The 16,159-nt window shown below is 43.8% G+C and overlaps 1 protein-coding gene across 2 annotated transcripts; it reads right to left on the reverse strand.

The window, feature by feature from the left end:
• Positions 1 to 1,791: 1,791 nt before the first annotated feature.
• YWHAB (tyrosine 3-monooxygenase/tryptophan 5-monooxygenase activation protein beta) lies at positions 1,792 to 15,771 on the reverse strand. 2 transcript variants are annotated; one of them, XM_039563466.1, is made up of 6 exons: positions 15,662 to 15,771; positions 7,851 to 8,151; positions 6,734 to 6,857; positions 5,598 to 5,761; positions 4,171 to 4,266; positions 1,792 to 3,707 (listed from the first exon to the last, which is right to left on the reverse strand). In XM_039563466.1, the coding sequence occupies exons 2-6, from the start codon at positions 8,142 to 8,144 to the stop codon at positions 3,651 to 3,653; spliced, it is 735 nt and encodes a 244-aa protein (XP_039419400.1). In that variant the 5' UTR covers positions 8,145 to 8,151; positions 15,662 to 15,771; the 3' UTR covers positions 1,792 to 3,650. The 2 variants fall into 2 exon arrangements, with proteins under 2 accessions (XP_039419400.1, XP_019140002.1); XM_019284457.3 differs by lacking the exon at positions 15,662 to 15,771 and adding an exon at positions 11,409 to 11,847.
• Between the last annotated feature and the right edge of the window lie 388 nt (positions 15,772 to 16,159).

Raw genomic sequence — 16,159 nt, forward strand, 5'->3', positions numbered from 1 at the left:
GGCAGGGTCCGGCCGGGCAGCGGCGGCCCCCGCGGACCTGAGCGGCTCAGGGGTTCAGCAGCTGCATCTCCACTTCTGCGAATTGCAGCTCCTGCGCGTCTCGTGCTTTCCCAAACGAAGGGCAGGGGAATCGCGCTGCGTGTCGCCCTGGAACATTGACAGCGGGTCCCACCCACGCGCTTTTAGGAAATCACATGCACCTTCTGGTATGTAATCCTCTGAAGGAGTACAGGCAGGAGATTTACACAGCTCGGTTACAAATCCCTCACCACCGGGCGCTCACGCATTTCCAAACTCCACAGCAATCTCCCTCAGGACCCAACAGAGACCCAGGGGATGTGGCCTCTGCCATCGTCACTTCTTGTTTGTATAGCCCAGGAGAGCTGTAAGGTGACTTTCACCCATAGAGATCGCACCCCAGCTGTTCGGGACGTAACGCAGGATGAAAGCACACGAGAACCTCGAGCCGCAGGCAGTGCAATTCCAAAGCAGTTTCCCCAGCATCCGGCTCCACCCCACCCGCACCCTCGGAAGTCAGCTGCGGGGCAATCAGGAGAACCTTTACACTCACAAAAGCCTTCTGGTGGTTTCCCACACAAAGACGCCTCACCCAAAGGTCAGATGAGCATCAGTGCCAAGAATGAGAAGCTGCGGCAGCAACAGTAAGATGAGCTAAACACGTAGAGTGCACCTGGACTGTTACGGTGGCTGTGCCAGCTGGAAAGCCCTTTCCCAGAAAGACAGAATTAAATAAAAAAATGAGACACCCCCTCAACTCAGCACTGCTGCAGACCAGCCTCCTCAGCTCACAATTTCCCCAAAACAGACAGTAAGGATGAGAGATGTTGTGTGAGAGGACTAGGACAGGAGATGGTCTCTGAACATGAGCAGCTAGCAGACATAGGGATTTTTCTTCTCAAGAGCTGACAATGTCATTGGCTTGACTCAGACTGGGAGTTAGTGCACACTACAAATAATTTAAGATGCTTGATATGTGCATACATTTGGGTATGTCCATAAAGGCTGAAGAAAATGACAACGTAGCAATAATTACAGACATGGAGGGACCACCATGTAAAGCTATGGCACAGGGCAGAGCAGTGGTCAAGCAACAGCTGGTTAGATTTGGCCTAATGCCTTCATAGTGGTCAATCAAGAGCAGCCAAGTGACATTTTCCACCGTGCACACTTCTGTGTTGTCCTACTGCAGGAGCAGGAAGCTCTGGGAGCAGGACCAAGCTCCTTCAAGCTTTTAGGCTGCCCAGCATCTGCCGCCTGGCTGCTGCCATCCATCCCTTCAAGCGCTCTTAAGTCCAGGAAGACGCCTCCACTTATTTTGCACTCTTGGTGTGGCTCTAGCACAGCACAGTCTGAGACAAGCAGAGCTGCGTGTGCAGAGGTGAGGCCAGCCCTGTGTTCACAGTGGGTATTTAAAAGATTCCCAAGAAAAATCTCTAAATGTAACCAACAGACTTCTCTCATTTACAGTGTGTTCAACCCTACAATGTGCGATGACTCATGACAAGTTAAATGGTTATTCAGAGTTGCACTTGAGCTCTGCAATGACAATATATTACAAGTATGCCCTCAACAAAAAAGAAGAGAAACAGTGTTTTCTCCTACAAATCTGGGAGGGTGTGTGGGGAAGTCTCTTGGTAAAGGAATGAGTAACTCAGTATTTGTAAACCATGAATCAACTCACACGATCCACAAACTGAGAACTGAATGTAAGTGGTGATTTTACTACCACAGGTTTTGCCACTACTACAGCAAAGACAACAGACACGACCAAATGATAAAATTTTTTTTTATTATTCACTTTTGAATTCTTTTACACTTTCCTGATTATTTTGTGTAAGGTGAAACTAGAACTGTTTAAAAGACATACACAAATCTAGTACATCAATAACCAGGTATTTCTTTTTGCTATACTATTCTCACAACCACGTGTGTGCTAGGCAATATAACCGTCACAGAAGCAAACTTTAGGCAGAATACTGGTCAGTAAAAACAAAGCGAAAAGAGCTACCAGATATACAGACAGGCTCGGTTCCACATTCACTACTGCATTTATCAAGCGCCAAGTATTAACTGCACAATTTGTTCAGCTAGTAGAGGGGAGTTTTAAAATCAGTGCATGAAATTCTTTTCAGCAGACAGATGGACAAACAGATGGATCCTATACCTAAGTGGAATGTGAAGGCAGGGGATGATACCACGGGACTGATAGGTGACTATTCCTAATCTTTTCCACTGCATTATTCACGCAACTCTTACTAGGTTTTGTGTAATGGGACATGTTTGAAACATGACAAGGTGAGGACGTTTGGAGCTCAAATATTACAAGTTACAAGCGTTACAGATGTGTAGGTCTGCATTCCAGTACAAGATAGGAAATCCTGAATATTTGAGCCAGTACTTGAGCTGGTTTCCTGGTACCACCAAAGAACGGCAGACATGAGCTGAAGAATGCAACAGCACTGGCAGCTCTCAAACACCCGAGGAAGAAACCTGTCCTTGGTGCGAGGTGCAGGCCTCATTCACCACCATCCTGACACCACCAGGAACCGTGGAAAAGATGATGTGCATGTGGGAGTCCAAAATTGCTTTAATGGAGTTTAAACAGGTGAGAGGGTCAAGGATGAACAGAGTCCAGTGGGAGAAAAATTTCTATAAAGTGAACTTAAAAGACGGCTCAGTGATTACTTTAGAAGTTTTCAGGATAAATTGAGAATGGGAATACCATGGAGATTTTGATTCACCTAAGAGTAAAGTAATGCAAAAGTGGCAGATCACTTCATGGTATCATCCAAATAATAAGGCCATTCAAAAAATTGAATCTTCTCCTATTGCAAGTCCATGGCAGCAAACCAAGAGTTTTCACTACTGAAGAATATCTAAGTTGTAACTAGGTAAAAGTTATTGCTGTGGGAAGGGGCTTAGTCATGCATGTGGTATGAGCATGAAAGCACTTTGAGAAGTCAAATCCCAGTTATCTGCCAGTGTAAAGAGTTTGGAAATCAAGCTGCTAACTCCCCCGTTTCCCTCCTCCCCAAAACAAACCCCATCCCCAGAAAGACAGGATTGACAAAGTGAGCTTTTGACTGAAAGCGGTGCCTCAGACTCGGTTACAAATGTCTACAGAGTGTGCCTGTTCAACTACCTCATAGCAGTGTCCCTAACTGGAATGCCATACATTGGATTGTTTTCCTTCCATGCCCCAGTGTCACAATAGAATCTCTATAACTTTCTGTACAACTTTACAACAGAATTGTACTTCGACTATTTTGGTGCCAAATTAAGCTCGCCAGAGTTACATAATTGATGTCTACTTTTCTACCAATAAGAGTTTTGTAAAGTCAATTGCAATCACAAAACCCATTATTATTATTATCACAGTGTTCAGTTAAAAATATAAACACGGTAATCGGAACTGTAAATGTTCAGAATAGGAAAGTTCGGAATGCCATTGGAATAACCGACCTCCGCTCTAGGTACACAAAACACCAACCAACCGGTTTTACCCCACAGACAGTTTTTGCTACGTTGAGGTTGTGAAAGTCGATGTACTATTCTTTTTGCTTGTCGCACAAAGGGATTATGTGTAGGATACAGGGTGACATTGAACATATAGTGAAGCGTGACAGCCATTAGTTCTCTCCCTCCCCAGCATCCCCTTCATCTCCCTGGTTTTCCGACGTCCATAGCTGTAAGGAAATACAAACACGTGTTTATGCTGGAAGCACAGTTAATTACAATTGTCAGGAAAGGGAAGACAGCGTAATTAGTAGTAGCTGTGCAACTTTCTCAGCTAAGAGCAATGCAGAACTGAACTTAATAGCAAAGCTAAGGAATAATAATCTAGAGCATGAATAAAAGACAAGCAAGAAGCCAGCACAAGCTGAGAAGTTCCACATAAAACTGTTGAGAACAAACTCCACTCTGTTAACAAAAAGAATCTGAGTTTGTTACAGCAATTAACAAGTGATTCCTAGTTTGAACAAGCAAGTCTAACTGGTCTGGTTACAAAAAGCATCGAAGTTAACACATGCAGTTAACGCCTGAGAAAAAGCTCTTAATTGCACAGAACTGCATCAGCTTTCAGATGCTGAGTCCCACTTCACACAGTGCAGCAGCCTAGAGTGCAGTGGTTTGCCCCATGGTACTCACAGTGAGGTTGTCCCTAAGCAGCTGCATGATCAGGGTGCTGTCTTTGTAAGACTCTTCATTCAGCGTGTCCAGCTCTGCTATTGCTTCATCAAATGCCTAAAAACATAAACACAGCCCTTTCACACTCTGCTTTCTGGAGTCACTTCTGCTTATACAGAGCTTACAAATTTGCCACATTACTATACAAATTCAGTTAAAAAATCTTCCAGTATTTTTCTTTTCCACCACAAGAAGAAATGCAAACCGAAGTGAGCACCAGATCCTAGACAGCCAGGGGAAAACAGAAGTCTTCAGGGGTGTTCAGATTAAAGCCCAGAAAAACTTTACTAATCATGGTAATACCAAATATTGAAAAGGCAAGAGCATTCTCTGTGTCATGCTGAAAAACGGTTCACATAGCTTGAAGTCAGGTTTAAGAACAACACTTAAAAAAAGAGACTTTCATTAAAAACGAAGGTCTCATTGGTCTAAATAAACAGTGAAAGACAAAGGTACCATTACTAGGAGAGACATACTGTACATGAGTGAGTAGACAAGAAAATGGAACACAAGATTTTTCAACAGTAGGGAGGAAGGTTTTCAATTTCTTTTCACAACAGCAGAGGAAGTCAGGTATGTTCCACTAGAGATTAACAAAGCCATTCTTCCCATCCGTTACACATGAAAATCAATACTGTGAGTCTGAGAGCCATAAGTGCTATTTCTTCATTCAGGTTTCAAACAGATGTAAGCATTTTAACTAAAAAAAGCAAGAACAGCAACAGCATTTTACAGCAAAACATCACTTCTTGTTACAAAGTCTTACTGAAGTGCCTATTAAGAACACAAAGATTCACCTAATGCCATGTTATTCAAGTTACTATCGGACAATTTTCACAGACACAAAAAGCTCCATTTAGAAGACTAATCCTATTTTAGGGAGAAGGCTAAGGAAAAAATGACTGGCTATTTGTTTGCCACAACCCATCACAAAAGCTCTTTTTGGTCTCTGGAGAGAGGGGTACACATGCATATGGATAACAAGGACATTTAGAGCTACAAAGATGGGCACACAGACAACACCAACATTCATGTACTGGCTAAGTGCTCCTATTTAAATAAATATTTCACTTTAGAACTGCTTAATTAATTCAAGTGTTTTCAATTTTGACACAAACACATTCTAAGAGATTTAGGTGGACATTAAAAAGAGGCAATTTGTCTTCCCTGTCACTGGAACAGCTGCAGTAGCAAATCAGCCTTACCCAAAACTAATCTAGTCCAGCAAACCAACTTACCTGAAAATATACTACAATGACAACAGTTCAATGACAGCATTTTTAAGGAATTTGATATGAAAAAGCATAATCATCTACAAAGTGCTACTGTAACCATGTAATTACCTCCTCAGCCTCCACAAAAATTGGTGATATGAAGAGTCTGCTTACCGTCTTTGCCAGATTACAGGCTTTTTCAGGAGAATTTAGGATCTCATAGTAGAAGACAGAGAAATTTAGAGCCAAACCGAGTCGAATGGGGTGTGTTGGCTGCATCTCTTTCTTGCTAATTTCAAATGCCTCCTGATAGGCTTGCTGGGAATTTGCTACTGTTGCTGCAAGAAGCAATTACAACCACATAAATACACAGTACATCTCTACATGGGGGAAGCAATTATATTCTCAGCCTAGACTACCGTTCCACCAGAAATTCATACAATTACCTATACACAGACACTTACTTCAATGTTTTTACATGCAAAAGCCTGCCTTCCACTTGCTGAACTAATGCTGAAATAGATTTTTTAAAAGAGACTTAAAGTAAATTTTTTCAACAAATTCGAACCAATCTGAATGGACCCAAACTCTACTTAAGTCAAAGTGTTCTGGTTTTAAACATTCATTTCCAGCCCAGCTGAAGAAGTCATAGTTATCAATAATAAATTCAGACAAAACCATATGGGGAGTAAAAGATAACTGAACTCCTGCAGTTAGGTCATGAACTTTGTATTTCAGGTTGGGGTTTCAGGGCAAAGCCAACAGTCCCTTCCTGGCTAATGAGTAACAATAAGATCCGTGCTGGTCAGATACTCACAGGAATTCAGGCACAGTTCAGCACTGCTTTCCCATTTGAGAACTAACTACTTTAAAATCCAGGAACCCAATATCCCATATTTGCATGCAGAGAGTTTGCAAACAGTGAAGACTTGAGCTAAATTCATAGTTTAAACATGACATCAAAGAAACAAAGCATTTTCCATGAGAAAGAAAGGAACAAAGCATTTTCCATGAGAAAGAAACCTACGTTCTCCAGGAAAATGATTTTACTCTGCCACATATGCTTGAAAATTAGCCACTGTGGTCAGGGGCTGCAAGTAGAGTTTGACTGCATTGATGAACATCTATCTGTCAATCACTTCTATTAATTTCAGTGAAGTCTTTCTCCAAAAGTGACTTGCACTGCACCTATCTTCATAACCACAGAGCATTAGTAAGAAATAAATACTTATGCTGGGGAAAAGAACGCAAGTGTTTTTTACACTTGATTGTGCTTGGTCTGCAGAATGAGAGACTTCATTTCTACTTACTCTGCTTATTGTCCCCAGACGCCACCTCTGAGAGGTATCTGTAGTAATCACCTTTCATTTTCAAATAGAAGACCTTGCTTTCTGGCTGCGTGGCATTGACAATAAGGTATTTATCCAGGAGTTCCTGAGAAGGATTTAAAACAAAGTTACGTTTCCTGAGTCATAATGTCTGAAACAGACCCTTTGTTACAATGGTGAGCATGAACTGTTCAAACAGTAACAATGACTTCTGTCATGACTTACGTAGAGTCATGTGTTAATCACTTTGCCTACTGCTGTCTAAACTCTGGGAAAAAAAAAAAGAGAAACTACTTGTAGCCTAATCTACGGAGAGCTGAAAACTTGCTGTGTTGAGACGACCCACAATTCCCTCCTGCAGGATCTAAAGGCTACCAGGGCTTAAGCTTGCTGATGCAAACCCACATCCACGGCCAACTAATGAAAAGCATCAGATGGAAATTAGCACCTCTGGTCACTTTTGCTGCCACAAATTTGAATTCTATGCAGAGCTGTGAAATTGTCCACAAGGAACTGATTCTATCTCCAGCGTCAGCTGAACAGTTTGACAGTGGTACAGGCAGTACGTGTGCACTCAGAAAGAGATGCAAAGATTGACTGCACTGACAGCATCTGCTCCAGACTGATCTTAAGCAAACAAAACAACAATAAAAGGCATCTTGTCTGAGTGAAAGAAAAAGCAAAATCAGTCTGGGAGAAGAGCTACACACCTTCTCCATTAAACAAAAGTAATAAAAAAGACTCAGGATGTCAGCATTCATTAATGAAAGAATTTAAACAGCAGGCCTTTTAGCAGGACTCATGCTGGTGCCCCAGATCTAAATTTGTTTTCATGGTGAACCCTCTCCAGCCAGCAGCCAGGGGTTTTCAACATGGCCTTGTTTGCTTTTTTCTGCTAAAAAGTATACTCTTTTATAACAAATTTCTTAAGAAGCAAGCTAAATGACTTAGGAGCTAGAATTGGACCCAAGTATGTAGCTATGCAAAATTATTCCCCTGCTAAGGTGCTGCAGTGTCTACAGCACTACTAAAATTCCTTAAGCCTCTCTGAAGAATGCTGCAGTACTAACTACTGTTATTTTTGCTGTTGGATTATTACCAGAACATCATTGCAGATATCCTGCAATTCAGCCTCAATTTTCTCACGATATTCTTTTCCCATCTGCTGTTTCTTCTCATTTCTCTCTGTTTTCTGTTCGATGCTGGAAATCACGCGCCAGGAGGAGCGACGGGCACCGACCACGTTCTTGTAGGCCACGGAGAGGAGATTCCTTTCTTCATTGGACAGTTCATGTCCCTGCTCAGTGACAGCCTTCATAGCAGCAGCCATGTCATCGTAACGCTCGGCTTGCTCAGCCAGTTTGGCTTTCTGTACCAACTCACTTTTATCCATGGCTGTCCTGCAATTAGCAAGGAATAAAAATAGAGAAAAATGTCTCGACTGTCTGCACTGGGGAAGTTCATGCTGAAGGGTGAAGCAGATCTTACAGTCATTAATAAGAGGGAAATCTATCAACTGTAATAAAGTAATACAAAGGGTTTCTTTCCAAAAATGTATTTGACCTTTTGCCAAGTATGTATCATTTCCATGTGTAAATGACTAATGACAATCCTGAAGATATGAAAGCATCATTCTTCAAAATGCAGCAAAAGTCATACTGGCATTAAGCACAGCCCTGCATGAATCTGTCCTCTTTCCTATACCAGCCACAGCTCAACTGGGACAATACTAACCAAGAAACCACCAGGTTGGTTGTTTTTTCAGGTTGGTTTGTTTGTTGCTGTTTGTTTCCCTCCACTGCAATACAACAGCAACTACTTAGGAGCACTGAAGCACTGGACAGCCCCTCCTGACCCTGAAAATTTTGGCAAGTAAACGGAGATGTTTCTGTGGGTTACATAAACCATACCCAGGAAAGCTGTAGTTGTTGGCAACTATGGAAAGTACATTTATACTGTTCTGCCAGAAAATAATGTGGAGTTTTTTTTTACATATGCATCAACACACACATAATGGACAATTCTACACAGCTAGGGTGGCTGCAGTCTCAGGTTTTCAAGACCTTTTAAATAAGATTGACATTCATAAAATCTGAATGGGACATGGCCCACTTGATGGTCACTACTACAAAAACAAGTTGCTTATATGGAAACAACTCATTTATCATTTCTAATAATGCAGTTTAGCAACCAAAGCTGTGAAAACACAGCTACTCACATGGCCACAAGGTCACTGAAGAGCTTAAGCCAGGGAGAATGAGTGTACCACCCAGGGCCAGGCTCACAGGAGAAAGTAAATTAGTTTCTTTGCCTTTATCAAAACGGACCTTAACACCTCACAAACTTACAGACATCCCAAATTCATCTGTAAAATTTCTCCAGGTGCACAGGTTCACTTTTGGACACATCCAGCTGTTATTCTCATTAGTACTGTGCAATAATTATCCTCTCCTACTCCTAAATCCTAATCAGAGCTCTCACTGTCTAGATAAGTTGTCAGGCTGAGACTTAACAGCCTAAAAACAACTTCTAAAAGAACAATAAAACCCAAACAAGAACAGTAAGTTTACATTTGTATTTCACAGACTTCTGTTCATTACAGAAGCACCTACAGTCCTATTAGAACGACCCAACATACTGAATGTGATTGCTGCAGCCTTTTCCCTGGCTCTCACCTTTCAAGATTCTAGTCTGACAGGCTTCTGATGGAGAACATCTTGCACACACTGCTCAGCTTGTATTTTACTCCAAGGATCACCTACCACACTATTACAGAGGAAAACCGGTCCCCTGTACCAAATCCTCAACCAGGACAATGAGATGCAGACCCAAATTCCCATTGTGTGTATGAGCAGTTTCATACACTGCTCACACTGCCAAGGACGAGTCCTAACTACAAAATTATTTTGATGAGCACATTCTGTCCCTCCAGGTGAAGATATTCCACTTTAGCAAAAAAAAAAACCAAAACACCCCCCAGAATATCAAGTCAAACATTGTCATTTCACACAAAAGTTCCTGAAGCAAACCCAGCAACCAAACCTACCTGCTCTGTATCTGCAAGTCACACTCACTCCTCCTTGTATTTGATCCTTTGTAGATCCTAATGCATCCATCCTCGTAAGGCACTCAAAGTAAGGACACAGAATGCTAAAACCAGCCTCCTGGAAAGGGACCTTTTGCAGACTGGTAAGTAAAGTTGGGCTGTTTCAGCTCCATTTCAAGTACTGTGTTTAAATCAGTGGATTCTGGGAACTACTGAAAGGGGCCGCACAGACTTCAGATCAAAGCCCTCAACAAGACAGGGTGACTGTGGGCAGCAGTGTGACAACTTGTGGTAAGGCATGATTCATTCAATCATCAGCTCTCTTCCCCAGTAAGCTTTTACCCTGGGGATATTTTCATTTGTTTTCACAGGCTTATCAAACAGATAGCTCCTGATGACGGAAAAGGTTAAGCGGGATTTGTGATGTGCATGGTTTCTCCCTACTTTGAAGGCTATCATAACACCAATGCAAAACAAGTCCAAGGAAATCATCAGAGCATTTCCCCTTGAGACAACCCATCCCACTTTTCCCTGCTGAGTCTATCAAACCTTGTAAACCATTCCCTTAACTCAGCACTAATTGCAGACTATGTGCTTAAGGCAGGAAGTAATTTGTGAGTGGTGTTCCTCTACCCACTCACTAAAATCTGAACATGAGCAAAGTACACCTGAAGAATGCTTTTTACATTACAAGAGCCAACTTTAAACAACAGGACATTGAAGCGAAACAGTTTCAGAGCACTTTTAGTTTCTTTATTGTCTGCAGAGCTTCTAGAAGTATTTCTACTGCAAACATCTTATCTTCTCCTCTTCTTCTAATGGAATGTGATTGTTATGTGGAAGCAGCCTGCTTGTTGAAGTGCAGAGGCAAGTAGCCCCAACTGAGTTTACATTTTGCCATTGAAAGGTAAGTTTTATCTGTGATCTGCACTTTGCCAATAGTGGTCTAATCTGTAGACAAGTCATCTGTGCAGAGTTCCATTTACAAACAATATAGAATTCAGTTTTGAAAGGGTGCAGAGCTTGTTTTATCAAGCTCACCGACATATTTATATTTAGATGCAAGACAGTTCATAGTAGTCAATGGGTTCATATAAGGACACATGAAGGAAATCACAAAGGGAACTGCTCATGAAGGAAAACATGGGGGCACAAAGACCTAATGGATAAAAAAGATCCAGAAACCAGTTTAACATATCAATTATACAAGTAAAATACCAGCACAAAGATTAGAATATTGCTTCTCATCAAGCAACTTTCCTCAGCAATGTAACTAATTTATGCACATGAAACTCATTTATGCATATATGAAACTCAAACTCATCACTAAAGATGCAGCTTCTGAGAACTTCACTTAGTTTTGACGTAAGAATTCAGTGTACAGGGGCTTGAGTTTAGTTAATTCATGCTAATATCTGTACTGTTAGTAGGCTTGCTATGAAACACAAGTATTATTCAGAAACATGGATTTAAAAGAACTTAAATGCAGTAAGAAAATAATTGCCCACACCAAAATATCTGCCAATGACAGCAAGTCACCATAATTTCCTTTCCAGGATGCTGCTGCATAAAGGAACACTTAAAATCCTCATTTGATTCTCCATTGCTTACCTTGTTAGCAGCTTGGAGAGAGCTTTGCAGAGCTATGCTGGCTTGAGCTCCAAAGAGGGAAGTGTTTGCCAGAAGGAAAAAAGATACAAGGAAAGGAGTGATGTTTGAAAAGGCAAAGAAGCAACTATCAGTTATAACTGGTCCCTCCCAGAGAGGAGATGAAAGCCACACTCTAACAATGGACCAGTGTGCCACAGTCTGAAACAAGCAAAGCCTAGAGCTAAAAATACACCTAGGCCACACACAGAAGCCATCTACCAAAGGTTACCTGCAGCTAGGAGCAAAACACACAGAGGTGATGAACAGGAGGCTGACAGGAATGATCTATTCTAGCACTAATAAAGCCATGCCATGGCGGCAAAGGGAAAAGAGGGAAGATGGAAAAAGGAGTAGAGACGTGCAGATCACAGCCATGGAGGAGTCCTGAAAGTTGCCTGTTCTAAGCAGAAGATTCTGATATTAGATGCATTAACACACTTCAAATTCTTAAGACACTGTCTTCTTAAGAATCTGTCCAATACAACTTAGTAGCCCTCCAAAAAAGCAGTGGCTGGACACTGCTCACAACAGGGGATGCCAACCACTGCCCAGCAGTCACAGCCAATAGCACCAGCTGCCAGAAATTTTAATCACCTGAAGTCCCACAGTCAAAATGTAATTTTTTTACTATTTTTTCCCCCTATCTCCCATACAGCCTAGAGCTCTTTCAATCCCTCTTACAAATGCAGAAGAGCATGTATGCAGGCACTGTAAGTTACAAGTGCTTACTCCCACCCCAGAAAAGCTTTACGCCTGTGTAGACAAGACTGAAACGTATCACAAAGCATCAAAAGTAAAGGTCAGAACCTGTAAAACTCAATAGTTTGTAGCTGCCTGCATCCTTCAGTGGAAGATGCAGTAGAAGGGGACGGTGTGACCAGCCTGGGAACAGGACCTGGAGTCAGTACACCCATGGATCTTTCAAGAGTGGATGGACACACAGAACTGGAGGTTTACATCCCATTAACAGCTGAGGGGTAAAACATGCAGCTACCATTGTTCAGATGATTGCAGGATTTTGAGAACTACAGCTTACTCCTCAGCACTTACTCCATCTACTCTGTAGCCTTTATTGTTTCCCATTCCAATGGGCTCTTTAGGACAAAGCCAAAACAGATCAGAACTAACTGTGCTTAAAGTCTGTAGAAATCAAATGAAAACTGACACTGAAAATAATCTGACTTATATAACATATCGAACTGACAGGACAATACTAATAAGCTTACGTTGGTCTGAAGTCTGCTGCTCTTGATGACCTGTTCTTCTGATGCTAATTAAGTCATCGATTTTTGTGCACTGTTTTTCTCTCTACAGCAAGCATGAGAATCTATCAGACAAACACTACCACTTTTTAGAAAAGAACTGGTGAGAAAGCAATGTAGTTATTGGTTTGACATACTGGTCCCTAACGAGTCGAGTAGAGCTGCAGGTTAACAGACCTGTGTAATTTCACTGTGAGAAAGGAATACAAAACCAGATTTGGTGAAATGGGAGGCAATCATACTTCCCAGTCACAAGCTCTAAGTCCACTCAAATTCTAGCAGGAGAAGCAGCAGACTGGTACAGAATTTGCAGCTCAATATTCCACCAACATGTGAACACACCTTATTTGATTTCTGGATGGGCAATTCATTCCGAAATTAAACATTCAGGTGAGGTGAGTAGTATTTCAAATTAAGAGTTCTATAATTACAGAGTAAGAGCTTTGGAGACATTATTTCTAAAATAAATAGAAAATCATTCTCCATCATTCAGGTACACACATGCTGACACAAGTATCTGCATGATGGGGATGGCATTCCCTGTCAACTGGACATCGCTTGAAACATTTTTTACAGGAAATGGAGTGCAACTCTTTCAACCTTCCTTGCTTTACTGCAGTATTAGGTATTGGATTTTATTAGTTGTGTTTCTCTAGTTGGTTCCCTTAAAGGCTATACCATGGATTGTTAAATAACCGATTAGAAAATGAATGGCTCTGGTAAGATCTGAACAGTAAAATCTTCCTGTCAGAAGCTTGGGTATAGCAAGTTCAGTAAAATATCCTGCAAACATAATGAGGGAAAAAGGAAAATGATTTCACAGCTGTGATATTCCTGCTGACCTTGTGCAGCACATAACTTTAGCCTCCTCTGCATCTACCCTGGCCTTCAGCTCAAATCTCTATGCAAATGTTGAGATAAAATTAACATTCTATAAAGCCATGCCTCACCCTGCTCTGGCCATCTGCTGCCATCATTACTTGTTGCTTCTTAAAATTGAATAAAATGACACTCAATGCTTTTCAGTCTCCATAGAGAATTACAAAATGCCTATGACCACTACCAATAGCATGTGGGAACACTGATGGTGTATGGACACCTTAAATTTAGTGACTGCAGCCTTGCTCTTCCTAATGCCAGGCTGAAAAGCAGAGCTCTGCTCCCTGCCTATGGCCCTTTGCTCAGGACAGCTGCAGGTGGAGACGTGCTGGCACTTCCACAGCACAACATACCCACATGGCAACACCTTTTTGTTCCAACTGGCAGAACTGTTTTTGGCTAGAACCCAGGTGGAAATAGTGAGTTAACCCAAAAAATCTTCCCCCAGGCATAAAGTTCATGCCAAATTAATGTATTCGTATCACAGGTAAATCACTTTTGTTAATAATAAACTGACAGTATTTATATTACAGGGTGGGGCAAGAAGTGTGGCCATATAACAGACACACTACTGTAATGCCTGGTATTAGGATACCACACGGATCAGAGTAGGAGCTTTTACCTCATTAACCAAATAATTATTTACTGAACTCCTCCTCATCCGAGTTTATTCACATGCATCACAAAAAGCTGCATACTGGCACAGGCCTGCTCAGGAAAAAATAAAAAGACTCAACATCAAAATAGCAGAGATCAGAACATGCGGTACTGACATAATGAGGTTGAGAAAACTGCACCAGGCCCATCTGTGCAAGGAGTCTATCACTTTATTGGTACCAATTTAATAAACAAAATATGATACACGGGATATTTTTGCAGTCCTTTAATATGAGAAAAAGGCACTTGTGTGCTTGTTTTCTTTTCTAGACCAGATTATATCTCATTATTGTTCTAAAATAAAAGTAAGTTCATCTTTTTCATATAAAAGGATTAAAAATTTTGACTGAGGTGTCCTTCATTAGCGAACATGTAAAAACACAAATATTCCTACAGCCACTGAAGATACAAAACATTACAAACATTCCCAAAGTCTCTGATATTTTTCCATAGGAATTTAGTTTTTATGGTGCTGCATGATGTGGTTTTTTTGTCTTCCTATCACTGGAAAAGGTATTTTAACTATTAATAAAAAAATATATCTGAAAGCAACCAATTTATATTGTGATCTTTGTGTGAGATGCATTTATGCCAATACAGTGATTGTGTGCCACTGCCATTTCATCATCCCAATTAATACCTGGTTATACATACCTCAAACAAAACCCATGGCCGTTAGATCTGGGCTACCGCCCAGCCTTTTTATAGGCTGGGACTGGCTTGAACCAACCTTCTTTCCCTGTGGAGTGCTCCCTAAACGCATCTCTATTCCCAAATGGACACGAATGATCAAAATTGGAGAGTAACAATAAAAGCATTTTATTCCCTTCTAAAGCGCTCATACACGGCCACGACCACCTTCGGCCCTACGTGGGCCGGCTCACAGCCACCGACACGGACACGGCAGCTGCGCTCTCCCGGGCTGGGCACGGCGCTCCCGGCTTCGGGAAGCCCGAGGCCGGCCCAACCCTGCCGCGGCGTGGGCGAGCTGCGGGCAGTGCCGGCTGCCGGCCCCGGCGTGGCGGGGCTCGCTCTCGGCCCCGGGCGGGCAGCCCTTCCCGCCGGGCGGGCCCAGGTGAGCGCGGCCGCGCCCCGGGCAGCGAGTGACTCACCGGGGCGGGGCAGCGCCGGGCACTCGGGGAGGGGGCGGCACCGCCCGCTCGGGCCCGCCAGCGGCCGCCGAGCGAGGGTCACACCGTTAGCCGGGCCGGGGAACGCAGGAGCGCGGAGGCAGCACCGGGGACCCTCCCGCTGGGACCCCCGCGCGGCGCGCCCGCCGCGGCCTGCGGCTCCCCGCGCGGGGTGGAGCGCAGCGGGCCGGGCGGACGGCGGGCAGGCCGGGGCGGACTCCCCCGCGGGTCACGATCCCGATCCCCGACGCCGATGCCCACCCCGATGCCGGGCGCGGCCCCTCACCTGGCGGCGCGCTCGGATCCCACGGGCGGAGGCGACGGGAGCGGCGGCCGCTCGCACGGACACGCGCACACACCCTGCGGCGCTCGGCCCCGCTTCCGCCGCGCGGCACGCCCCTTCCGGCGCCAGGGGGCGCCACCGCCCCGCGCGCCGCCCCAGCGGGACGGTCGCCATGGCGACGGGGGCTCAGCCCGCCCGGGCCGGACCGGCCCCGGGGCTGAGCGGGGCCCGGGGCTGAGCGGGGCCCGGGGCTGTCGGTGCCCGCCCGCCCTGTGTGCACACCCGGAGCGGGGAGAACCCCCGAGACACGGCCCGTGGCACGCTCGCACCTCGGCAGCCGCCGCGCTGAGTGCTCTTTGTCTCCTCGGAGCTCCGTGGTGCCGCAGGAAGCGCTGGGGTGGGAGTCCAGGGGAGGGGGCTGCTCCGGCCTGGAAGTGCAGCAGCTTCTCCGGCAACAAAAGAAAGAGTTTCTGGTTTTCTCTGGCCATTTCTCACTGCTGT

Source organism: Corvus cornix, chromosome 20 (assembly GCF_000738735.6).
Source record: "Corvus cornix cornix isolate S_Up_H32 chromosome 20, ASM73873v5, whole genome shotgun sequence".
In the NCBI taxonomy this organism is placed as follows: domain Eukaryota; kingdom Metazoa; phylum Chordata; class Aves; order Passeriformes; family Corvidae; genus Corvus; species Corvus cornix.